At 59.6% G+C, this 25,281-nt stretch overlaps 2 protein-coding genes across 4 annotated transcripts; one reads left to right on the plus strand and one right to left on the minus strand.

Moving 5' to 3' along the window:
• Positions 1–1,983: 1,983 nt before the first annotated feature.
• Positions 1,984–17,528, minus strand: GNPAT (glyceronephosphate O-acyltransferase). 3 transcript variants are annotated; one of them, XM_038761360.1, is made up of 16 exons: positions 17,492–17,528; positions 13,141–13,332; positions 12,364–12,540; positions 10,404–10,533; positions 10,043–10,170; positions 9,703–9,778; positions 7,401–7,552; positions 6,992–7,122; positions 6,571–6,794; positions 5,131–5,382; positions 4,904–4,983; positions 4,183–4,323; positions 3,764–3,863; positions 3,551–3,644; positions 3,148–3,209; positions 1,984–2,489 (listed from the first exon to the last, which is right to left on the minus strand). In XM_038761360.1, the coding sequence occupies exons 2-16, from the start codon at positions 13,288–13,290 to the stop codon at positions 2,446–2,448; spliced, it is 1,941 nt and encodes a 646-aa protein (XP_038617288.1). In that variant the 5' UTR covers positions 13,291–13,332; positions 17,492–17,528; the 3' UTR covers positions 1,984–2,445. The 3 variants fall into 3 exon arrangements, with proteins under 3 accessions (XP_038617288.1, XP_038617287.1, XP_038617289.1); XM_038761359.1 differs by having other exon boundaries at positions 13,141–13,356; positions 17,492–17,526; XM_038761361.1 differs by lacking the exon at positions 17,492–17,528 and adding an exon at positions 14,152–14,347 and having other exon boundaries at positions 1,985–2,489.
• C19H1orf131 (chromosome 19 C1orf131 homolog) lies at positions 13,289–23,219 on the plus strand. Its single transcript, XM_038761378.1, has 9 exons — positions 13,289–13,393; positions 17,379–17,575; positions 17,722–17,810; positions 20,157–20,512; positions 20,888–20,944; positions 21,583–21,678; positions 21,770–21,856; positions 22,191–22,237; positions 22,535–23,219. Exons 1-9 carry the CDS (start codon positions 13,289–13,291, stop codon positions 22,668–22,670), a joined length of 1,170 nt encoding a protein of 389 aa, XP_038617306.1. The 3' UTR covers positions 22,671–23,219.
• Positions 23,220–25,281: the final 2,062 nt, after the last annotated feature.

Consider the following 25,281-nt stretch of genomic DNA (forward strand, 5'->3'; position numbering starts at 1 on the left):
TTACTCTATTTATTTTACCTGTACCTATCTATTCTATTTGTTTTATTTTGTTAGAATGTTTGGTTTTATTCTCTGTATCCCCCTTCTAGACTGTGAACCCGCTGATGGGTAGGGACTGTCTCTCTATGTTGCCAGCTTGTACTTCCCAAGCACTTAGTACAGTGCTCTGCACACAGTGAACGCTCAATAAATACGATTGATTGATTGATTGACTGTTGTATTGTACTCTCCCAAGTGCTTAGTACAGTGCTCTGCACGCTGCAAGCACTCAATAAATACAACTGAATGAATGAAGGGAAGGGCGGAAGCAGCGGCACTGAGCCACCGTGGGGAAGGCTGTGACTGTGGCTGTGACGGGGGAATAGTAATAGTAGTAATAGTAGTAGTAATAACAATAACAAAATAATAACTGTGGCATTGGTGAAGCTCCTACTATGTGCCAAGCACTGTTCTAAGCATTGGAGTAGATTCAGGGTAATCATCATCATCATCATCATCATCGTCAATCGTATTTATTGAGCGCTTACTATGTGCAGTAATCACGTTGTCCCACATGGGGCTCCCAGTCTTCATGCCCATTTTACAGATGAGGCAACTGAGGCACACAGAAGTCAAGTGGCTTGCCCATCGTCACGCAGCAGACAAGTGGCGGAGCAGGGATTAGAACCCACATCCTCTGACGTCCAAGCCCGTGCTTTTTCCTCTAAGCCATGCTGCTTCTCTAATGGAGTTGAACACAGACCCCGTCCCACACAGAGCTCACGGGTGAAGAGTAGGGGGCAGAGGGAGAGGGGAGAGGGGAAGAACTGGGGGGACCCGGGGCTATTCACAGATGACACTTTGGTCACAGCTCCCTTCCCAAGCAATATCTGGGCCCGGGGCGCTTTACAGATCAAGGGGAAGTGAAGGGAGGTGAGGATTTCCGAGAGGCCGTGGGAAAGAGAACCCGGGAATCCGGCTCTCCAGGCTTGTGCGCAGTGGCCACAAACTTGAAAAACTCTTCGCCGAAGCTGACGCTACCACAGGGGCAGTAGAATCAGATCCTGCAGCCCCCGGAAAGACTCGCCCGTCATATTCCAAGTTCATTTATTCCAGGTTGGGATGTTAGGCTTTGAATTACCGATTCAAAGATTAAACAAGAATTTGGTTGTAGCAATACGGTTTACGGCATGGGAGGTTATTTCCTATTGTCCCAGAGGTCCAGGAATGGCTCTTGGCTTAAAGACAGGTAAGTCTTTGCGAAAACACCTCGCAACAGAACCGCGTTTTCAAGGAACGTCCCGTGGCTGAATCGTGGGCTCAGCCCCCTCCAGGAAGAGCACTTAGGAACGGAAAACAAGCCCAGGAACAGGTTAGATTGGGCAGGCCCCAAGACGGCCGAAAAAGACCTGGATACGAGCCATACAGGAGTCACGGTTGCCAAGCTGCTAGAAAATGCTGGCATGGCCCTGAAATGAGAGGAGTAACAGGTCCTAGTATGCAGAAAACTGGAAATAACGTGGCTGGGGACACGAGTCCGTCTCAGCCACCACCGGGCTTACCACCCCAGGGCACTGGGACGAGGGTGACTGGGGAGGGCACAGAGAGAGGCAACACGTGATGGCGAGGGTGATGAAAACCCTACAGACCCTGGCAGTCACTAAGCACCATGGTCACCAGAGGCTGCCCCTAGGCGTGGCGCTCTGAGGGCACAGCGTGGGCACAATGTCAGCCGGGGCCCCGGACGGATGGGTGGAGGAAATGGATTCGAAAGGTGGTGGAAGATGGGACGACTCAGCGGGTGGGAGGAAAGAGGTGCGGGCCCTGCTGAGGGCTTGGGGAAGGAGGGCAGTGAGGGCGGTGCCACCCTCCCTTCGAGGCCTAGGGGTCGGCACCCCATCCGTCCCGAGCGACGGAGGTCAGTCGACCCTGGCAGAGACGCAGGGTGGGTTCTTCCGAGGCCGCCCCGTGGGATGGCGGAGGGGGTGGGGGGGGGCAGCGGGGGAGGCACGGCCAGTCCGGGCACGACCGCCCCGGTCGCACGAGGAGGAGGCAGGTTCTTGTGCTTTCCCTGTTTACTTTAATCTTAAAATTCTTGACTTTGTTAATGCACACCCCACCGGGCTCAGTCTGTGTGAGGGCAGCGGGTCTCTGGGGGAAGCAGGGGGCCCGGGGGGAGTTAGTGGGAGTTGGACAATTGTTTGCGACCCACGGGTATGTGGGCAATGGCGGGCAATTCAACGCCCCGGGGCTGGGAGGCCCCTCTGCTCACAGCCCCACCAACTTCCTCGTCCCTCCGGCCGGCCATCTGTCGGGTCCGCCTGCCCATCCGCCCGTCCGCCCGTCTCTCCCTGCGCCTGCTTGGAAATCCCCGTGCGGCGAGAGGGAAACCATTCCTCCCGGCAACTTGCCCTTGGCTCCCGCCGGGTCAGCCGGTCCCCACCCAGGCCCCACCACTCAGCCGCCTCAAAGTTTGGCAGTCAGTGGCCTTCCAATGGGGATCCTTGAGCCTGAGATAGAGGGATGGATGGATGGAGGGAGGGAGGGAGGGAGGGAGAGAGAGAGAGAGAGAGAGAGCGCACTCATCACTTGAAGTCATCTGTGCTACTTCCCACTGAAACATCTCTAGCTTCATAACAAGCAATTGCAGAGGGCAAAGGCATTTTGGGATGGGTTGAAGAGAGGGTGGGGGGAGTTGGATGGTCCACGCGGGGTGGCTGGGGGGACGGTCAGGTGTGTGGGATGGTCTGTGCTGGGTCACTGGGGGAGAGTCAGGACCGGAGAGGGGAGTCGGGGGGGATTGGGCGGCCTCTGCTCTCGGTTCTTCCCAGCATCCCGCCGCTACTGCTGTTGGAGACAAGAGTCCTGGGGGGCTGACTGGGGAGTGTCGCCCGGGGTCTGGAGGGGCCTCTAAGGGGAGCAGTTTGCGACCTTCCTGGAGGATCCCCAGTGCGACCCGGAGGCCCAAGCAGCCCCTCCCCTTCCCAAGCCCCAGCCCCAAGCCGGTGGCCCTCCGGCCAGCCCGGAGGCTGCGGGCCGACGCTGGCCGGGTCCGAGCCTCCGCCCCGCCCGCCCCGCCGCGCAGCCAGGCCCCCGCCCCGGGCCGGCCGGTGGAACCAGAGCGGGGGTCCCGACCCTGGCCCCTTCCCCGGCAGAGCCCGGCCTTACCGAGCATGCCCTCCACCTTGGACACGGCCTCTCTGTCCGTGTTGTACGTGATCCCGCTTGCCCTGCGGTGTACAGACCGGACTCTCCGTCAGTCTTCTCCACAGCGCACGGGTGCGCACACACACACACACACACACACACACACATAAAACCACCTCCACGCTGGCTGACCGCTGACCCCGGGAGCCCACGCCGCACATGCACTACCAACTCCATTGCCAGCTGATCTTGGAAGCCCTCTCAGAACACACACAACTGCCCCCACTGCCGGCTGACCCCGCAAGCCCCTGCCACGTGTGTTCAATCGCACACACGCTCGCACAGTGCCACGCACAGACACGCGCACACATAAACACACGAGCGCATGTGCCCCCACAAGGCGCCAGGTCCGGGCCGGACTTACGTTCTGCTCTTCAACACGGCCCCGAGACGCACCAGTGCCGCCAGAGCATTTTTCTGCATGTCGGAGGATAGCGCCTCGTAACACTGGGAGCTTCCTGGAACGGCAGGCGGGGCGGGGGGCGTCAGGGGTCCCCGTGGCCCGTCTCTGGCGCGCGGCCCCCCTCCCCCGACCCAGGCAGCAGCATCGCGGGGCACGGGACCGCCCACCACCGACCTGCTTCGATCAGCTGGGAAGCAAAGGCTCGGACTCCGGGCACAAACTGCTTCTCCGTGAAGGCTTCGCTCGCTTCTTCCCAGAGGTATCTGCAGGCTATCTGGAACCCGCCGAGGCGGCGGAGGGAGGGGGGACGGACGGACGGCCCCACCCTGGTAACTGGCCGTGAAGTCGAGGGCCCGAGGGGAGACTTCCTTTCTCCCTCACCCGCTCAGCGGCTCCCCCAGCTCTGTCCCCCATCCCCCTGCACCCTCTCCTCCCACCACCCCTCAGCTCACGCTCTCCGCTCCCCACAAGGCCCCTCTTCCTTGGGTCTCCCGAACCTTGGATCACACCCTTCTCCTCCGGGACTGCGGGGGTGGACTCCGAGGGAAACTGAGGCTCCAAGGCCAGGCCCCCCCACGTCCCCGGACACCCACCTGGTACCCCTCAACGAAGGGGCGAAACATGGCGGTGAGGAAGGGCAGCACGGCCTCGCTGGCGGCCGCCGGGAGGATGTGGGAGGAGGTCACGCGCACGGCCCTGCAGCGGCCCAGCAGGAAGCAGCCGTCCTCGAAGTCCTGTGGGAGCGGCGAGCGGGAACTGCGTCGGGGACTGAGGGGCAGGGGGGCCGGGAGGCCGAGCCCATCGCTCACTGGTGGTTGTGATGGTGGTGGCAGTGGCAGTGAAGTTCCCTTCCCAAAGATCCCTCCCCTCGCCCCTGACCCCATCCCCGCTCCTCCCCGGACCATTTTCCCACCAGCTCAATCAATCAATCGTATTTATTGAGCGCTTACTGTGTGCAGAGCACTGTACTAAGTGCTTGGGAAGTACAAGTTGGCAACATATAGAGACAGTCCCTACCCAACAGTGGGCTCACAGTCTAAAAGGGGGAGACAGAGAACAAAACCAAACATACTAACAAAATAAAATAAATAGAATAGATACGTCCAAGTAAAATAAATGAATAGAGTAATAAATACGTACAAACATATATACATATATTCATATATAACAGCTCAATGTTCTTGCCCCCGTCCCACCCCAACCCAGCCACCAGAACCAGCCGGTCCAGGCCTCTGCGGCAGCCGCCCGCCCCATCTCTTCCCTGCCTCCGCCCCCACGGCCCCCAGACCCACCCACGCCGGGCCTCCCCCTCACCTCCACCGCCCGGCCAGGAAAGAAGATGAACTCGTCCGAAAAAACGTCTCGGAGGAAGCTGAAGCAGCCGTAGACGTCGTCTGCGAGAAACGGTCCACGGTGGCGCGTGGCACGGCCCTCGTCCGCCCCTCGCCAGCGCCAAGCCGACCCCCGCTGACCCTCTCCGGCCCCCTCCAGCTCCCCAGAAACTCCCGTTATTCCCACGCCGGTCCCCGCCCGCGGGTCACCTTTCCTGGAGTCGGTGGCCAGGGTGAGCGCCAGGGCCACGAGGGCGGGGCGGACGCACAGGTTGGCCAGATGGTTCCGATAGATGGCACAGGTCAGGAAAGGCACGGCGCGCTGGAAGAGGGCACCCTGGGAGGGGCCGGGCTCTGGCTCCTCACACCCGCTCACAGACACCAGGCCGTCGGCGGAGAGGCGGGCCACGTTGGCGTGCAGCGTCAGCGAGTCCCTCACGGCTCTGGCGGCCGACAGGTCATCTGTGCGTGGGGCACGGGAGTCAGGGCGGCAACCGCGGCACAGGCGGACGGAGGGACGGAGGACGGGAAACTCAGCCTCCGGTCCCAGCGCCTCAGTTTCCTCCTCTGCAAAACGGGCATCACACCCTGCTCTCCCTCCCCTTCAGACTGTGAGCCCACCTGAGAAAGGGACTGTGTCTGATCTGACCGTCCTGTATCCGCCCCACTGCTCAGCACAGTGCTTGGCACACAGTCAGTGCTCCACAGAGGCCTGGAGCGGGAGGGACGGGAGGAGCACTTGGACAGGGAGGAAGAGGAGGAGCAGGAGGAGTGGACGGAGAGGGGAAGGGTGGGATGGAGACGGGAGGAGCTGGTGGAATGGGAGGAGCCCTTCAAGGCCCTACTGAGAGCTCACCTCCTCCAGGAGGCCTTCCCACACTGAGCCCCCTCCTTCCTCTCCCCCCTCCATCCCCACCGTCTTACCTCCTTCCCTTCCCCACAGCACCTGTATATATGTATATATGTTTGTACATATTTATTACTCTATTTATTTAACTTGTACATAGCTATTCTATTTATTTTATTTTGTTAATATGTTTGGTTTTGTTCTCTGTCACCCCCTTCTAGACTGTGAGCCCACTGTTGCGTAGGGACCGTCTCTATATGTTGCCGACTTGTACTTCCCAAGCACTTAGTACAGTGCTCTGCACACAGTAAGCGCTCAATAAATACAATTGATTGATTGATTGACTGAGCGGACGGAGAGGGGAGGAGCGAGAGGTGGAGCGAGAGGCAGAGCAGGAGGCAGACCGCCATCCGGCCCTGTGGACTGCCTCGACCCTCCCTCCTGGCCGGACACTGCCCCATCATCAGCTCCGCACCCGGCTCTCCCCACGGCGCCGGCCCCTGCCCGGCGGGACCCCGGGGGCCGTCGGACCGGCATCCGGCCCCCGGCCCCGGCCCACCGCGACCCTGGCGTGGCCGAGGACGCTCCCACCCCGGAAAGGCGGGATGGGCCGCGGGGATGGCCAATAACCACAGCGAGCTCCGGACCAGCAGTGTGGGCTACGGGGATGGGCAATGACCTCAGAAAACTCCAGAGTGGCAGGGTGAGCTGCAGAGATGGGCAACGACCTCGGCAGGCTCCGGGCCTGGTCTCCGCGGGCTCGGCCTCCTCGGCCCCTGCCCGGACCCGCCAACGCCACGTACCGGACCACACGAGGAAGCCCCCGAATGCCTGGATTAGCCCTTTCAGCCAGAAAGTCTTCTCCACCAGAACGGCGAGGTCCAGGGCGGGCGGGTTCTGGAGCAGGACGGTGGCCACCAGGGCCCAGGGACTCAGGGCCATGTTTTCGATCTGCAGAAGCTCCACCCGGAAGGCCACGTCGTTGGCGAAGGCCAGCATTTCCTCGCTGGGCTTCTGCGGGACGTGCCTGTGGGGCGGGGACGGGGCTCACTTCCGACCCGCCGGGGCCCAGGGGGACACCCTGGGGGCTCGGGCGGGTCCCCAGTTCTGACTGCCCCAACAATGGTGCCCGCCGGTCTGCTTCTCACCTGGGAGGAAACGAGGTCAAAGAGGCCTGGCGACCCCCCAACCTCCCTCCCCGGCGCCGCCCCCGGGCGTCCGTACCTGGGCACCAGGTTGTAGGGGGACCTCTCCATCCGGCCCGCGGCTAGAGAGCGCAGGGAGAGCGGTGCTGCAAAGTACACGTGGATGCAGCCAAAGTCCTGACAGAGAACCTGGCGGGCCTTTAACAGCCCCTGGAGTCGGCGGGAAGAGAGGACAGGGCAGGATCAGCGTGGGGAGAGGGGATGGGGGCAGTGCGGGGGGGAGAGAGGGTTAGGGTTAGAGAGGACCGAGTCTCGGGGGGAGAGAGGACGGGGACAGGGAGGGGTGAGAGCACAGGGTTGGCGAGGGAACAGGAGAGGGAGAGAAGACGGGGTCAGGGTGGGGAGGCAGGGGGCACCGGGTGGCAGGAGGAGGAGGGTGGGAGGACCGGGGGGCGGGCGATCCGTCTCCGCCGCCCACGGCTACGTACGGTGGTGGATTCCTTTGGCTTAGGGACGCCGAGAAGCTCGTGCGAGTAGAGGGCCTCTTCGAGGATCCGGTCGTAGCTGATGCTAATGGGGACGAGGTAGGTGTCGAAAACTTCTCTTTTAAAAAACGGTTCCATGACAATGTTCAGCAGACCTACGGACAGAGGAAGGGCGGTCCGGATCGACGACCCAGAGAACCTCGCAGGGGGCATCGGGGGCGTCGGACCCCTGCTCTCCGGGATCTGCCCTCCGGGGCCCGTCTCTCCAAAGCGGGAGACGGGCACACGGTGAGGAAAAGCGGAATCCGGACCCGGAGATGAAGGATACGATATGAAAGCAAAGAATCAAACTCAAAGATGAACGGGCGGCCAACGAGCCCAGTGACGGCTGAGGGGAGTTGAGTACCTGGAAAATGGGGATTTCATCTGGAAAATGGGGAATAAGACTGTGAGCCCCCCGTGGGACAACCTGATCACCTTGTAAACTCCCCAGCGCTTAGAACAGTGCTTTGCACATAGTAAGCACTTAATAAATGCCATTATCATTATTATTATTATTATTATTACCGGGGTGGGGGCAGATGGTCGAAAAAGGAAGGCCTCAAGGAGGAGGCAGAGGCAGAGGAGGAGGAGACCCTCTGGTCCAGAACACCCTTCCCCTCCATGTCTGCCAGACCACTGCTCTCTCCCTCTTCCAAGCTTCATTAAGGTCACAGATCTCCTCCAAGAGGCCTTCCCCAATGAAGCCCTCTTTTCCCCAAATCCATTTCCCTTGTGCGTCATCTACACGCTTGGATCTGCACCGCTGAAGCGCTTGATATTTACCCTGCCCTCAGCCTTACAACACTTATGTACGTATCTGTAGTTTATTTACACTGCTGTCTCCTGCTCTAGTCTGTAAGACTGTTGTGGGCAGGGAATGTGCCTACCCACTATTGTAGTGTACTCTCCCAAGTGCTTAGTACAGTGGTCTGCAAAGTAGGCGCTCAATAAATACCACCGACTGATTGAGGAGGAGAAGGAGGAGGCCATGAAAGGAAAAGGCTTGTCAGAGCTTGAGAGTGGGGAAGGGAGTGGAGTTCTGGGAGGGGAGAGGGCCGCGAGGGAGGCCGAGGTGGGAGCCGGGTGAGGCGAGAACAAGGCCCGCTGAGCACAGGAGCTTGGGAAGAGTAAAAAGGAATGAGTGTGGGAGAAGAGAGTGGGTAGGGAAGGTGGGCCCGGCAGGAGCCCCCCAGCAAGGAGTTCTGGCTTGGGATGGAGAGACCCATCTCTGCATCAGCCTTCTCTCTGATCTCCCAGCCTCGTGTCTCTCCCCACTTCAATCCATTCTTCATGCTGCTGCCTGGATTACCTTTGTCCAGAAACGCTCTGTGCATATTACTCACCTCCCCAAAAATCTCCAGTGGCTACCAATCAATCTGTGCATCAGGCAGAAACTCCTCACCCTGGGCTTCAAGGCTGTCCATCACCTCTCCCCCTCCTACCTCACCTCCCTTCTCTCCTTCTCCAGCCCAGCCCGCACCCTCCGCTCCTCCGCCGCTAATCTCCTCACCGTACCTCGTTCTCTCCTGTCCCGCCATCGACCCCCGGCCCACGTCCTCCCCCGGGCCTGGAATGCCCTCCCTCTGCCCATCCACCAAGTTAGCTCTCTTCCTCCCTTCAAGGCCCTACTGAGAGCTCACCTCCTCCAGGAGGCCTTCCCAGACTGAACCCCTTCCTTCCTCTCCCCCTCGTCCCCCTCTCCATCCCATCTTACCTCCTTCCCTTCCCCACAGCACCTGTATATATGTATGTATGTTTGTACATATTTACTACTCTATTTATTTATTAATTTATTTTACTTGTACATATCTATTCTATTTATTTTATTTTGTTAGTATGTTTGGTTTTGTTCTCTGTCTCCCCCTTTTAGACTGTGAGCCCACTGCTGGGTAGGGACTGTCTCTATATGCTGCCAACTTGTACTTCCCAAGCGCTTAGTACAGTGCTCTGCACACAGTAAGCGCTCAATAAATACGATTGATGATGATGATGACCCTGGGGCCACTGGAAGTTTTCGAGGAGGGGAGGGATGAGGCTGAACAGGACGGGTGACCCAAGCTGCACTATGGGCCGCCGGCCCCCCGGGGTCCCGGGGCAAGGAGTGCATGCCTGGCCGGGTGGGACCCGGCTCCCCCCCGGCTCTCGAGAAGGGGCCGGAACTGATCGGATGGCGGGATGATCGCGCAGGGCCCCGGGGGCCTCCGCTCCCCCTCCTCCCTCTTGGGAAACCCCAGCCTCCCGATCCGCCAGGCCTCAGACGTACCGAGCTTGGGGGTCAGCGTCTTGGCGGTTCGGCTCCTCGTCCCTTCCAGGAAAAATTCGATGGGTGCGTAACCGTTCTGGGAGATTGGCGGGGGAGGGTGGGAGGGAGAGAGAGAGAAGGGAGAAGGAGGGGGCAAACTCATTTGCTCACCACCTCCCTCAGCCCAACCCCTGTCCCCAACCCCATGAGGCCCTCACCCTGGGGAGCTCCCTGCCGCCCTCCACACCAATGCTTCCATACTGTGTGTGTGTGTGTGTGTGTGTGTGTGTGTGTGTGTGTGTGTGTGTGTGTGTGTGTGTGTTGTGGGGGGTACCCTCCACCCCTGGGGCCCGCCGGGTACCCGCAGCATGGTCTTCACATATTCCGAGAAGACGGCCCAGTACAGCTTGTCCCCACCAAACGAGCGGCGCATGAAGAAGGCCCCGGCCCTGCGCAGCAGCTCGCCCATCACCTTCATGCCCAGGAAGTCTGCAATGCCCACAACACGCAACACTCACACGCCACTCCACTCAACTGGGCGCATCCTCCGCCCAGCCCAGGGAACCCTGCCAGAGTTAGGGGGCTGTGGGAAAAGGGCCCAGGACCCCCAGAAGAAGGCACCCATCCACCCTTGGAGGGCCACGGCTTCCCCGGGCCCTCGCACCCCCTGGGCAGTGTGCGTGCCCGGCTCTTGGAGGGCCCCGGGAGAGACGAGCACTTGCCCACTCCGGCGGCGATGACGGGCACGGGCAGGTCGTAGGTGTACAGGATGTAAGACAGGAGCAGGAAGTCCACGTAGCTCCGGTGACTGGGCAGCAAGACCACCGGCTGCTCCTGGATGGCCTGCTGCAACTGGAGACATACATGGGTCACGCTTAGTACAGTGCTCTGCACACAGTAAGCGCTCAATAAATACGATTGATTGATTGACCCCCCTGCGCGGGAGCCTGCGTGTATACGGACTCGTGTGCGTGCCCGTGCGTGTGCCACCCCAGGGCCACCGTCTGACCGGGCAGAAGCCGGGGCTCACGGCCACCCGCTAATTCATTCATTCATTCATTCATTCATTCATATTTATTGAGCGCTTACTGTGTGCAGAGCACTGTACTAAGCTAATGCCTCGTGTCTGTGTCACTGTTCTATAGGACTCTCCCAGGCCCTTTGTACGGGGCTCTGTACACAGTAAGCGTTCAATAAATTTGACTGACTGACTGTCTGACCGACTGGACTGCCTAGTGCCTGGGCTAAACTGAACCCAGCGTGATGGCCCCCGCGGGAGACCCAGCGGCCAAATGACTAGGAACCGAGACTAATTCAGTCGCTCGGATACCGGTCCCGCCAGCCAAATGGCGCTGACGAGAAGCACGGCTCCAGCGTGTGTATTAATCAATCGTATTTATTGAGCACTTACTGTGTGCACAGCACTGTACTAAGCGCTTGGGAAGTACAAGTTGGCAACATATAGAGACAGTCCCTACCCAACAGTGGGCTCACAAAGTGCCCACTGTGCGCCCAGCGCCGGGCTGGGCAACTGAGGGCACGTGGGGAATTCACCCGGACCCCGGGCACGGGCTGAGCCTGGCCCTGAACTTCTCCCGAGCCGGACAGGCCCAGCAACTGACGCGGCCGCCACAGATCACCGCAGCTACCAAGGCTGCCACCCACCGGGCCACGGCATTTCGGTTCGGTGCCGACACCCTGCTGTGGCCGCTTTGGCCACCGGTCCTTGGTGTAGAAAACCTCAGTGTGCACGTGTCCCACTCTGCGGCCCTGCCCACCTCCTCCCTCATTGTGCCAGGGGCCCTCGCGGAGACGCACCGGCCAGGAGAGAAGGGGACGTGAGTGGCACCGTGCCAGCCTTGGGCGCCAGACACCGGTGTGATCCCCAGCTCCCCCCAATGTGGGGACACGCCGACTAGGAGTGGGCACAAGCGGCACCAGTCGCGGGTGCGATCCCCGGATCCCCGGATCCCCGGCGTTGGGTCTCAGTTCTGAATTCTCCCTGCCTGGACGGAGGGCCGTCCGTCAACCTTTCGGGAGGTTCCAACTTCATCGTCCTGACAGACGCCCCTGCCTGGTGTCACGTCGACTAACCAGCGGCAGAAGGATAACGGGCTCACAGCCGATCAGTCGGCGGTCGGGAGAGCACGGCAGAGTTCGTAGCTCCGGCCCCCGTCCTCCGGAAGCTTGCGGTCTAGGAGCCGGGGGGCCGGGACTCGGCCGCGGGAGGCGGCGGGGGAGCAGGTGGAGAGGGGAGGGCGGAAAGTCCGCAGCCGGCGGTGAGCAGGAGGGGAGGGAAGGCAAGCCGGGGAGGGTCCGTCTCCAATGTCAGCCAGCGCTAAAAATAACCGTGCAGGGCTCAGCCGAGTCTCTAGAGCCCGGGACCTGCCCGAATACCGGACACCGTCTGCATCGTGTTTTCCGGGCTGCCCGGGGCTCTGGGGGTCTGGACTCCAGCCCCGTTGGGCACTGCGGGGGCGTCGGTCACTTTGCAGACAGGGTACCGGGCTGAAAAGCCGGATCCAGAGCCCAGCTCTTGTCCAGGGGGTCACCGGGGGCTCACTGGGGGCCCAACGGGGACCACGAGCCTTGCCTGAGCCTTCCCCTCGGAGCTCGGTGCAGCGCCCCGGACCCAGCAGGAGCCCGGGCCACCGTGTCGCAGGGGCTGCCGGGAGGACTCACCCTCTGGATGCCATCTTGGTTGACGCACACCTTCCGGAACAGGCACTTGAAGATTTTGGTCAGGGAGAAAGCGAAGAAGCGGATGGCTCCCAGGCGCAGCGAGTGGCCCATCTCCTCCAAGATCTGCACGGCCGCCTCCTGGATCGACTGGACGGACTGGCCCGTCTCCCTGGAGAGCTAAACCGCCCGGCGGCGGCCGGGGAAAACCACGTGTCGGGTCCAACAGCGCCCACGCTGCGGGCAGGGCGCCATGTACTCGACGCTCCGGGAAAGGAAACCGGGAGGGAAAGTTCGGGCTCCTCTCCTCCGGGAGCTGACGAGCAACTGGGAGACACGGCGGCCAACGGCATCTTCGGCACGATTTCGGTGCGCGGGGCTCTGTACTAAGCGCCTGGACGGGAGCCGTGAAACGATCAATAGTGCACCAGGAAGAGGAAGAGCATTACTTCCCGTGGGGGAGGGGCCCCGGGAGAGAGTGAGGGAGGGCTGGAGGCTGATGACAATAATTCTGGGATTTGTAAAGCGCTTACTAGGTACCAGGCACTGTAGCGGGCCGATGGGCTGGCATGACTAGGAAGGCCAAGAGGGGACTCTCCTCCGTCTGTCCGCCGCCCTAACCCCGGCCCCCCCCGGCAGAAGGCCGCCCCTTGCGCCGCCACAAGTTTCCTTCCTCTTGCACAATTCCCTCAGCCTCCCGCTCCTTCTGTCCCGGGGACCCCGGCAGGGGCTCCGCCGCCGTCCTCGGGCCCCGGAGGGGAAGCCGGCGGACCCCCTCACCTGCTTGACGACGTAATGCACCTCCTCCGACCGCAGCACGGCGGTCTTGATGGCCCACGGCTTGCACGGGTTAAGACCCTTGTAGAGGACGGGGGTGTAGCACTTGAGCGCGTACCGCAGGTCGCTGGACTGCCGCCTCTCCTCCAACATGTCCTCGAATTCCTCCCACCTCTTGGAGCTGCCATCTTTCCGCTGGAAGGACGAGGCGGGGGGAGCCCGCCGAGACCACGGCCTCAACCCCAAACCGGCCCACGTGGGACGGGGCCCGGGTCCGACCCCGGGGCCGAGCCCAGATTTCACAGTCGCCCGAGCCAGAAGAGGGAGGGGCCGTTGCCCCTCGGGGGTGGCTGGCAGCCCTGGCCGAGGTTCAGCCCGCCCGGCCTGGCTCACCCAGTCCTCCTCCACCTCCAGGATGCCCTCTTTCCCCACTCCAATCCCCTGAGAGTTTGGGTTAGGGTTCACCGTGCCCACTCCCAGCCCTTGAGAGTTTGGGTTAGGCTTCCCAGGGCCTACTTCAAGTCCCTGAGAGTATAGATTGGATTCTGAGAGAGGCTCATAAAGCGGGACAGGAGGTGGCCCTTGTTCCTTCATTCAATCGTATTTATTGAGCGCTCATTGTGCGCGGAGCACTGGACTGAGCACTTGGGAAGTACAATTTGGCAACATATAGAGACAGTCCCTACCCAACAGTGGGATCACAGTCTAGAAGCCCTTGTTCAAAAGGAAGAGATGAGGGAGGATGGGGGAAGAGGAGGAAGGAGGAAAAACGGGGAAGAGGAGAAAGAGGGGTGGGAGGGGGAGAAGGAAAAGGGAGGAGCAGGAGCCCACAGTCCCCAACGGGGCCAGGGCAAGCGGGAAGAGGGTCCAGGAACTTTGCCCACAGGCACCTTGGCTCGCCTCCCCGCCCTTCATTCACCGGCCACGGCTCTTACTCTATCTTTCTCTACTCTCCCAGGCTAGCCGCTCGCTCGCTAGGCCGTGCTGGGGGAGCACCTGCCGTGTGCCAGGTACCTGGGGAAGTGGCCGTCCCAGCCTTGAGGGAGCCACGGCTCTCCAGCCTCGTTAGCGCACTCGGGGCCTCCGACCACGCGTTTTGGTCCCACGTATTTACCGACCTCATTTCCCCCTTACGAAATCCCTGTGAGGCAGGGAAAGGCAACCCCATCATTCCCCTTTCACAAGGGCCCGGTGGGAGTTTGGGATCTGACCGAGACCCCAGGCGGCGGTCAGACTCTCTGACTTTGGGATCTGGGCTCTTTCCTCTAGGGCCACTCTGCCCTTTGGCATGGATGAGGCAAATCCTTAGCCGGAGAGAGGGGTCTCTCCTTGGCCCCCCCTTCGGCCCTGGGCTTCCCTCTGCCCCATGAGCCTGGCTCATCTCCTCCTCCTCCTCCTCCTCCTCTTCTTCCCTCTGGGCTCTCGGCCTGCCCTTTTGGGCCATGTGCCCCTCTTGACCTCAACTCCCCCTCCTCCCCCTCGCCTTACCTCCTTCCCCTCCCCACAGCACCTGTATATATTCATTCAATCGCATTTATTGAGAGCTTACTGTGTGCTGAGCACTGTACTAAGCGCTTGGGAAGTCCAAGCTGTCAACATATAGAGACGGCCCCTACCCAACAGTGGGCTCACGGTCTATGTAAATGTGTTTGTACGTATTTGTTACTCTACTTCTTTTATTTGTACGTATTTACTCTATTTATTTGGTTAATACGTTTTGTTGTCTGTCTCCCCCTTCTAGACTGGGAGCCCACTGTCGGGTAGGGGCCGTCTCTATATGTTGCCAACTTGGACTTCCCAATCAATCAATCATATTTATTGAGCGCTTACTGTGTGCAGAGCACTATACTAAGCGCTTGGGAAGTACAAGTTGGCAATATATAGAGACAGTCCCTACCCATCAGTGGGCTCACAGTCTAGAAGGGGGAGACAGAGAACAAAGCCAAACATATTAACAAAATAAAATAAATAGAATAGATATGTACAATCAATCAATCAATCAATCGTATTCATTGAGCGCTTACTGTGTGCTGAGCACTGTACTAAGCGCTTGGGAAGTACAAGTTGGCAACATATAGAGATCGTCCCTACCCAACAGTGGGCTCACGGTCTAGAAGGGGGAGACAGAGAACAAAACCAAACATACTAACAAAATAAAATAAATAGAGTAGATATGTACAAGTAAAATAAATAAATAAATAAATAGAGTAATAAATATGTACAAACATATATACATACATACAGGTGCTGTGGGGAAGGGAAGGAGGTAAGACGGGGAGGATGGAGAGGGGAACGAGGGGGAGAGGAAGGAAGGGGCTCAGGCTTAGTCCCAAGTGCTTAGTCCAGTGCTCTGCAATCAATCGTATTCATTGAGCGCTTACTGTGTGCAGAGCACTGGACTAAGCGCTTGGGAAGTACAAGTTTGCAACATCTAGAGACAGTCCCTACCCAACAGTGGGCTCACAGTCTAGAAGGGGGAGACAGACAACAAAACCAAACATATTAACAAAATAAAATAAATAGAATAAATGCGTACAAGTAAAATAGAGTAATAAATACGTACAAACATCTATACATATATACAGGTGCTGTGGGGAAGGGAAGGAGGTAAGATGGGGGGATAGAGAGTCTTCTAGACTGTGAGCCCACTGTTGGGTCCGGACTGTCTCTATATGTTGCCAACTTGTACTTCCCAAGCTCTCAGTACAGTGCTCTGCACACAGTAAGCGCTCAATATGATTGATTGATTGATTGAGGGGGACGAGGGGAAAAGGAAGGGGCTCAGTCTTAGTCCCAAGCGCTTAGTCCAGTGCTCTGCACACAGGAAGCGCTCAATAAATGTGACTGATTGATTGAGGGGCACAAGGGGGAGAGGAAGGAAGGGGCTCAGTCTTAGTCCCAAGCGCTTAGTCCAGTGCTCTGCACACAGGAAGCGCTCAATAAATGTGATTGATTGATTGAGGGGGACGAGGGGGAGAGGAAGGACGGGGCTCAGTCTTAGTCCCAAGCGCTTAGTCCAGTGCTCTGCACACAGTAAGTGCTCGATAAATACGATTGATTGAGGGGGACGAGGGGGAGAGGAAAGAAGGGGCTCAGTCTCAGTCCCAAGCGCTTAGTCCAGTGCTCTGCACACAGTAAGTGCTTGATAAATCATCAATCATATTTATTGAGCGCTTACTGTGTGCAGAGTACTGGACTAAGCGCTTGGGAAGTACAAGTTGGCAGCATATGGAGACAGTCCCTACCCAATAGTGGGCTCACAGTCTAAAAGGGGGAGACAGAGAGCAAAACCAAACATACCAAGAAAATAAAATAAATAGAATAGATATGTACAGTAAAATAAATAAATAGAGAAATAAATATGTACAAACATATATACATATATATATATATATATATAAATGCGATTGATTGGCTGACTGAGGGGGACGAGGGGGAGAGGAAGGAAGGGGCTCAGTCTTAGTCCCAAGCGCCTAGTCCAGTGCTCTGCACACAGTAAGCGCTCAATAAATGTGATTGATTGAGGGGGACGAGGGGGAGAGGAAAGAAGGGGCTCAGTCTTAGTCCCAAGCGTTTAGTCTGGTGCTCTGCATACGGTAAGCGCTCAATAAATACGATTGATTGATTGATTGATTGAGGTGGACGAGGGGGAGAGGAAGGAAGGGGCTCACTCTTAGTCCCAAGCGCTTAGCCTAGTGCTCTGCACACAGTAAGCTCTCAATAAATGCGATTGATTGATTGATTGAGGGGGACGAGGGGGAGAGGAAGGAAGGGGCTCACTCTTAGTCCCAAGCGCTTAGCCTAGTGCTCTGCACACAGTAAGCTCTCAATAAATGCGATTGATTGATTGATTGAGGGGGACGAGGGGGAGAGGAAGGAAGGGGCTCAGTCTTAGTCCCAAGCGCCTAGTCCAGTGCTCTGCACACAGTAAGCGCTCGATGAATGCGATTGATTGATCGATTGAGGGGGACGAGGGAGAGAGGAAGGAAGGGGCTCAGTCTTAGTCCCAAGCGCCTAGTCCGGTGCTCTGCACACAGTAAGCGCTCCATGAATGCGACTGACTGAATGAACATGACTGACTAAACCGGGGCCCAGCGCCCCCCAAAGCGTGCCCCCCTCGCCCCCGCCGGGGGGGCCGGGGCCGGTCCTTCCCTGGGCCAAGGCCCCCGGCCTGGGGGAGGAGGAGGAGGAGGAGGAGGAGGAGGGCGTAGGCAGTGCGGGGCCCCCGGGGGCTGCCGCAGAGGGACCCTCACCCCCGCGGGGGACACGCGAGGACCCCAGAGCTGGGGGAGCCCGGCTCGTTGCCTTGGCAACCAGCCCACCGCCCGCTTCCCCTCGCCCTCGCCCCGCCTACCGAGCCCAGGGAGGAGGAGGAGGAGGAGGCGGAGGAGGCGGAGGGCGTCCCGGAGGCGGAGGGCCCGGAGGCGGCCATGCTGGGGCGGGGCGGGGCCGGGCGGGGCGGGGCCTCGCGTGTCCGCCAGGCGGCGCCACCTCCTCCTCCTCCTCCTCCTCCTCCGGCCCCGGGCCCCGCCCCGGCCGGGCCGCAAGGGCGTCTGGGAGCCGGCCCCTTGGCCACACCGGAAGCCCGGAGGGCGGCATGGAGGAGGAGGCGGCGGCCCCCCCAGGCCCGGCCCGCCGGCTGGACACCGTCCTCCGGGGCCTCTACGACTTGGGTAGGCCCCGGCGACGGGGAGGGAGGCAAGGAGGGAGGGACAGCCCTTCTAGACCGTGAGCCCACTGTTGGGTAGGGCCCGTCTCTAGATGTTCCCAACTTGGACTTCCCAAGCGCTTAGTCCAGTGCTCTGCACATACTAAGCGCCCATTAAATACGATTGATTGATTGAGAGCGGACGGGCCCTGGCCTCAACGCAGCGCGGCCCAGTGGAAGTCATAATAACGATCATGATTATCACGATTATTGATATGATTGAATATGCTTATTATCATTATGATAATAATGATCAGAGATGCAGCGCGGCTCTGTGGAAAGAGCCCGGGCTTTGGAGTCGGAGGTCTTGGGTTCGAATTCCGACTCCGCCCACGTGTCTGCTGTGTGTTCACTTCTCGGAGCCTCAGTTACCTCATCTGTGAAATGGGGGTTAAGACTGCGAGCCCCACGTGGGACAACTTGATCACCCTGTATCCCCCCCCCCCCCCCCAGCGCTTAGAACGGTGCTCTGCACATAGTAAGCGCTTAACAAATGCCATCACTGTTATTAATGATCACGGCATTTATGAAGCGCTGACGAGGTGCCAAGCACCGTTCTAAGCGCTGGGGAGGATATAAGGCCTCTATATGTTGCCAGCTTGGACTTCCCAAGCGCTCAGTACAGTGCTTTGCACACAGTAAGCGCTCAATCAATCGATCAATCAATCAATCGCATTTATTGAGCGCTTACTGTGTGCAGAGCACTGGACTAAGCGCTTGGGAAGTACAAGTTGGCAACATCTAGGGACAGTCCCTACCCAACAGTGGGCTCACGGTCTAGAAGGGGGAGGCAGAGAACAAAACCAAACATACTAATAATACGATTGAATAAATGAACGAATCAGGTTGTCCCACGTGGGGCTCCCAGTCTTCATCCCCATTTTCCAGATGAGGAAACTGAGGCCCAGAGAAGTGAAGTGGCTTGCTCAAAGTCACCCACCTGACAATTGGCGGAGCCGGGATTCGAACCCCTGACCTCTGGCTCCCAAGCCCGGGCTCTTTCCACTGAGCCACGCTGCTTTCTCTTCCGGAAAGAGTCCGGGCCTTGGAGGCAGAGGTCGTGGGTTCAAATGCCGGCTCCGCCAATTGGCAGCTGGGTGACCTTGGGCAAGGCACTTCACTTCTCTGGGCCTCAGTTTCCCCATCTGGAAAATGGAGATGAAGACTGCGAGCCCCACGTGGGATAACCTGATTCATTCATTCGATCATATGTATTGAGCGCTTACTGTGTGCAAAGCACCGTACTAATTGCTTGGGAAGTACAAGTTGGCAACATATAGATACGCTGTATCCTCCCCAGTGCTTAGAGCAGTGCTTGGCACATAGTAAGCACTTAACCAATGCCATTATTAGTGTTATTATTATTATTATTATCCGGGGCGGGAAAGGGGCCCTGGGCCTCCCGGGTCCTCCCCTAAGCGCGTAGAGCAGCGCTCTGCACAACGCTGTCGGGTAGGGGCCGCCTCTAGATGTTGCCGACTTGTCCTTCCCAAGCGTTTAGGACAGTGTTCCTCACACAGTAAGCGCGCAATACATTCGATTGAATGAATAAATGCCATCGATTGTTTGACCGATTGGAAACTGAGAAGCAGCGTGGCCCAGTGGCAAGAGCCCGGGCTTTGGGAGTAGAGGTCGTGGGTTCTAATCCCGGCTCCACCACGTGTCGGCTGCGTGACTTTGGCCAAGTCGCTTCCCTTCTCTGGGCCTCAGTGACTTCATCTGTAAAATGGGGATTAAGTCTGGGAGCCCCACGTGGGACAACCTGGTTACCCTGTATCCACCCCAGCGCTTAGAACAGCAGTCGGCACATAGTAAGCGCTTAACAAATGCTATCATTATTAACTTCTCTGTGCCTCAGTGACTACATCTGTAAAATGGGGATTAAGTCTGGGAGCCCCGCGTGGGACAACCCCTGTATCCACCCCAGCGCTTAGAACAGCAGTCGGCACATAGTAAGCGCTTAACAAATGCTATCGTTATTAACTTCTCTGTGCCTCAGTGACTACATCTGTAAAACGGAGATTAAGACGGCGAGCCCCACCTGGGACAACCTGTTTACATTGTATCAACCCCAGAATTTAGATCACGTTTTTAGCACTTAACAAATGCCGTCGTTATAATTATTATTTACTGATACAGGCGAGGAGGGAAAGGGAGGCAGGGCAGGCTCGTCTTCCTTGGGCGGGGGCGGGCAGTGGTGGTCGCTGCGCCCTTACTGGGTGCAGAGCCCTGGCCTAAGCGCTGCGGTTGAGGGTGGGGGGCTGCGGGCCGGGGGAAACGCTCATCCCTTATCCCGCTGTTGGAAGCGCAGGAGAGACCCCGGAGAGGCCCCAGGCGAAGCCCAAGAAGAGAAAGGAGAGCGCGGGGCAGCGGGAGGTGGCCTTGGGCCTGGATGGTCCCGGAGCGGGCCCGGATGGTCCCGGAGCGGGCCCGGCCGCCGCGAAGCCCGGGCACCGCCCGAAGCGGACCCGACACTTCTTCGAGGAGCTGCGGGGAGAACTGCAAAGCGTCCAGGGCCCGGGTCCGGGCCCCGCAGCCCCGGGAGCCCCAGAGGCTCCGGAGGGCGGGAGCCGGCCGGTGCCCGTGGTCGAGTTTTGCAGCCGGAGGAAGCAGCGGCAGCCGCCGCAGCCTGAGGCGGGTGGAAGGCCCCAGGCCCCGGCGCCGCAGGTGAGGACGGGTTTTCCTGGAAAGGCACGCACGAGGGCCGTCCAGGTGGTACCTCGGCGCAGAGGAAGCTGGCACAATCATCCCTCCACTCGGTCACCACGGGGCAGTGGGGGTTTGGCGGGTCCATCCCAGGCCTCTCAGAGGGAGTGGTTTGGGGGGGCAGTGGCAGTCAGGAGGGACCCCGGGGTGATACCTGTCGCCGGGGTGGGTCAGCGGCCGTGACCGTGGGGCGCTGGATTGACACACCCGCTCACTGGGCTTGGGAAGATACGGGTCGGGGGGAGCCGACGTGCCACCCCCAGGATGGCGTCGCCCAGCTGGCCAACACAGTCCGAGTTCGGTGATGGAGCGTAGCCTTTTTTTCTTTTCTGTTAGGCCAAAGCCAGCGTCCTGAAGAAACAAGGGGAAGAGCCGGTGTTTGACCTGGAAAAGGTACGCGTGTCCAGCCGAGCCCAACGGCTGGTGAGGTTGGGCGAGGCGTGGCCGGCTTCAGCTCCACGCCGTGCTGGCCACCGGAGGAGCGGCGGTTCAGTCAGGACCGTGGCTGCCTTGCGTGTGCCTGTCTGTGCCACCACTAGGCACCGGATCAGGCTCCCCGCTTGGTAGCCCCCGACTCGCCACGCTACCCCCGATTCAGCCCGGCCACTCATCCTTACGTCGGTCTACACCCCTTCACCATCCGCCGATGCTTCTGGCTGCATGGCTACACCCCCGAACCCATACCAGGGGACGACACGTTTCTTTTGTGTGTGAAGCTGCTGCTGCTGCCCTAAAAATTTCAGCCGGTGCCCCTCGCCCTGGTGGGGTGGGATTTGGGGTTCAACAATTCCGGGTTTTCCCCGTCCCTCCTCCCGTCCTGGTTCGGGAAGCTCCAGTCCTCAGCCTGCGTCTGTCTGGGCCGCGGCATTTTAATCCTATCCCCGGCTCTTCCTTCAGAAGCTGCTTCCCGCCCCTCTCCCCGTTTGTCTGTTTCTTGGGGCCCTTGTGTCGGCTCTCCAGCCTAGCGGTGCCCTCCGACGGCACGCTGCTGAGCCAGGTCTCCCCCCCCAACCTCCGGTCTCTCCGTCCAGGCTCGTTTGGAGGTGCACAGGTTTGGGATCACCGGCTATGGGAAGGGGAAGGAGCGTGCCCTGGAGCGGGAGCGAGCCATCATGCTGGGGGCAAAGGTCAGTCCTCGTGGCAGCGGGACCGGGCGGGGCAGGGCGCCGTCAAGCCCTGGGGTATCACCCCTCCATTCACCTCTTCTCACCGCCACAGCCTCCCAAACGCGAGTACGTGAACTACAAAGTGTTGCAGGAGATGGTCAAGTTAAAGAAGGCGGCTAAAAACGAAGGCAGCGGAGCTGTGAGTGTCAAAGTTCCCTTTCTGCGGCTGCAGCCCCAGCCCCGGAGGGGTTAGCCCGACTGCTTTGTCTTCCCACCCTTGGCCAAACGTTCACCCCTTACCCAGGTCTGCTGCTGGACCATCACGTGGTGCAGGGCGGGAACTTGCCTTGAGTCGGTGCACTGTGGGAGGGCGCGTGGAATTATTTCCCCTGGCGGGCACACCTGAGACCTGGGGGACCAGTCGCCTCCGCCCTGCTTCCCCCAGCCCCTCTGGGTTGTCCCGCTGGGTCCCGGGGCCTTTCCCACCTGGTCTGATTCACCTTTCCCCATCCGTCCCGCCTCACTCTCTGCAGTTCGGGGATCCGGTCCAGGGCCCAGCCACTCTACAGCAGATGGAGAGGTGAGTCCGCCCTCCCTTCCGGGGATGTTCCCAGGCCAGGGGCCCACAGATGCCTGGGACCCGGCCCCCCCACTCCCTCAGATTTGGGGCTCCCAGCCAGACCGCCATCCCCTTCTGCAGGAGGGACTGCGGGCCCCGGCCCACCCAGTCGGCCGTCAATGAGGAACGCGGGGGCCCGTCAGCGCCTCTTAGCCCGCACCGTTGGTAGAGGGGGCCACGGGGCGGTCGCCAGTGACGGGTGGCAGTCCCTTCTTCATCCTCACTCTCTTGCTCCTGTCCCTCCCCCGGCACCATTAGGAAGCCCAAGAAGAAATATGCTCCGAGAGTACCGTTTGGGTCCCAGACGGGTCAAGTGGGGAAATTCCAGAATGGGATGTTGCTCCTGAGCAGCCAGGACATCAAGAAGATCAATTCCTCCCGCGTGGTCCGGTGAGGAAGGTCAGCCGGACGGAGGGGCGGCCAGAATACCGGCACCGCCTCTGCCACCGCGGGGGCCTCCGCCCAACCAAGAACCCCAGATCGGGTCGTCCGCTTCAGACCCGTCTGCCCCAGCATGGCAGGAACAACTGAGGCTGTGTGCCACCACCGTGGACCAACTGGGCCTGTGCTTTGGACTGTTTCAGCCTAAGGGGCCAGGATGATTATTATTGTGGCGTTTGTTAAGCACTTACTGTGCGTCGAGCACTGTACTAAGCGCCAAGAGAGATATCAGCTAATCGGGTTGAACGCAGTCCATGTCCCCACATTGAGGTTTCCTCACAGTCCTAATCCCCGCTTTACAGAAGAGGAAACTGAGGTACAGAGAAGTGAAATGACTTGCCCATGGTCACACTGCAGACAAGTGGCAGAGGTGGGATTAGAACCCGGGTCCGTCCTACTCCCAGGTCCGTGCTCTATCCCCTAGGCCATATTGCTTCTCTTGTACTCACATTTGTCTTGACAGATGCCCGTGGAACTGTAATAAAAGTGGGTTTGAGAAGTGGCGAGTGCCGCTGTCTGGGATCCAGTCCGGGCCTTGGATGGCCAATGAACGACCAAGGCCCCGGGATGCCAGGAGAAAAGGCCAAGAGGGGCGCTTGGTCCGCCTCAGTCCCGGTCTCTTCCTTGGGTCTGTCCTCACCCGGAAGCCGCCCCCTTCCCCTTCCCGGCATGACCCCTGACCAGCGTGGTGCCCCTGCTCGGCTCTGTCCCCCGGGCTGCTTCGAGCTCTGGATCACCCGGGGCTTCGGAACCTGCGGTGCAACAGCTCAATGCGTTCTGCTGGCCGTCGTTGGCCCGACCCGCAGGACCCAAGTCTCCTTAGGGGAGCCACGCCATCCATCCTGCAGCCATCTGTGCTTTTCTAAGCGCTCCTAGCTCCTAAACACAGTGGCCAGCACCACAGAGGCCCCTACAAAATCTCAGGATCCCAGCTCTTCTCCACACGCTTTCTGGGCCCTGCTCCCTCCATCCTTGAGCCGAGTGAACTCGAGCCTCCCCCTGCCCAGGCAACTCCCATTTCCTCCCGGAAAACCCAAGCCACTGGGATGGACAGCAGAGCGGGCTTAGACCTGCCCAAGTCAGATCCGACTACTTGTCGGAGGCCCCGGCCTGATTTTCCTGTGGTCCGGAGCTGCCCCGGGCCCCAGAGGGGGCCCCGGCTCGGTCTGGGATTCGGTCCAGTCCGGAGCTCTGCACTCTGAGGGGGGCTGCTGGCCTGGTATGATGCACGTGGCTTTCAGCAGGGGAAGCCTGGAGTGACCAAGGGGACCCGTCTTCCTGGACAGCCAAGGGCAGTCACCTTCTGGGGCTCAACCCCAGCCCAGGGCCACCAACTCGGTGCCCCGGGGTGGGGAGAGAACCAAGCAGGGTGGCACTATCTGGGGGGGGCAGGGGCTCAGCCGAGGGATGGCTGGTGAGGTCTTTGTTTCCCCGTTCCCGTGATCCAGTTGTCGGGAAAGGTCGAAAAGTGGGGTCAGGGCCTAGAGGTAGCCGAGCCTTGGGAGATAGCACGCACACCTGCACCTGGCTCCCGGGCTGTTGGCAGCCACCAGAAAATGTATTTCCAATCGGGCAAAGCCCATGGTGCACCGTAGCCAGACACCGATCCGGCCAGGCCGAGACCCACCAGAAGACACTGCACTTCCCATTGGAAAAAAATACAAACGCGCATCCACTACTGATACAAAATTAGAAAAAAAGTCAACTCCCCCCTCGCCGCTCAGCTCCTCCACAGACGTGCAGGCATTTGACAGGCGTGTGGCCCTCTGAAAATCTGCGGAGAGGCCGGGATGGTGGGCGTGGGGAGAGGTGAGGAAAACCGGCTTTGTTTTTGACCGAACGAGAATGGGAAGCTGCTGCGGGTTCCTTTGCCAACGTTTAATCTAGACGCATTCATGCTTCACATCACAAGTCGGACCAAGGCGGCCACTGGCGCCTACTTCATGCATTTCCCGTTTTCCCTCGGGCCTCTGGCTTAGGCTGTGCTCTGGTTGGGACCCGACAGCTAGAGGCACAGGGAGCCTATGGGTCCATCACCGGTGCTCGCTAGGGACACTGGGGCGCTGGCCCTGAACACAGGACCGTTCTGGGCCTCTGCCATGGTCAGGGCACCGAGCTGGGATTCCAAGTCCCGCAGCCACCCTCTCCCCCCTAGGGCGGTTTTGCTGGCCCCTTTTCGAGGCATTTGCCAAGTGAGCAGCCGGAGAACTGCCAGTGACCAGGCCTCTCGTCCCTCCCCAGCTCCTCCTGTCCCTCTGCCCCCCCCTCCCCTTGTGTCTGCTTGCCCCCTCCCACCCTCTCCCACCTCCACTTCCCTCCAATCACCTTCCAAATGCCTCCTGTCTGACCTTCGCTGGATGACAGGGCACTTCAGCGGTCCACAGCTGTCCGACTACCAGCTTAAGTCACGGGGCCTCTGTGACTCATCCCCGGACCGGGGGTGGGCGGGCAGGTGGGCGGGCAGCCTCCCGGGAGGTTTTGCCACTGGGCCCCTGCTCAGTTCAGCTCGACTCCCCCGTCGGCCAAACGAGAGCTCACGGGCCGGAGACTGGTGACCACAGAGC

This window comes from Tachyglossus aculeatus, chromosome 19, assembly GCF_015852505.1.
Source record: "Tachyglossus aculeatus isolate mTacAcu1 chromosome 19, mTacAcu1.pri, whole genome shotgun sequence".
Lineage (NCBI taxonomy): Eukaryota > Metazoa > Chordata > Mammalia > Monotremata > Tachyglossidae > Tachyglossus > Tachyglossus aculeatus.

What these genes read in the sequence shown, in the direction of transcription:
- GNPAT (XM_038761360.1), bottom strand. Translation starts at nt 13,290, where the DNA reads ATGTTGGAGGAGAGGCGGCAGTCCAGCGACCTGCGGTACGCGCTCAAG. An exon ending in GACGCTGACCCCCAAGCTCG is followed by an intron (nt 7,553 to 9,702) that starts GTACGTCTGAGG and finishes CTCTGTCCGTAG; the next exon opens with GTCTGCTGAACATTGTCATG. An exon ending in CAAGGTGGAGGGCATGCTCG is followed by an intron (nt 2,490 to 3,147) that starts GTAAGGCCGGGC and finishes CCTCTATCTCAG; the next exon opens with GCTCAAGGATCCCCATTGGA.
- C19H1orf131 (XM_038761378.1), top strand. Translation starts at nt 13,289, where the DNA reads ATGTCCTCGAATTCCTCCCACCTCTTGGAGCTGCCATCTTTCCGCTGG. An exon ending in TCAACCCCAAACCGGCCCAC is followed by an intron (nt 13,394 to 17,378) that starts GTGGGACGGGGC and finishes GGGCTGCCGCAG; the next exon opens with AGGGACCCTCACCCCCGCGG. An exon ending in CGGTGTTTGACCTGGAAAAG is followed by an intron (nt 20,945 to 21,582) that starts GTACGCGTGTCC and finishes CTCTCCGTCCAG; the next exon opens with GCTCGTTTGGAGGTGCACAG.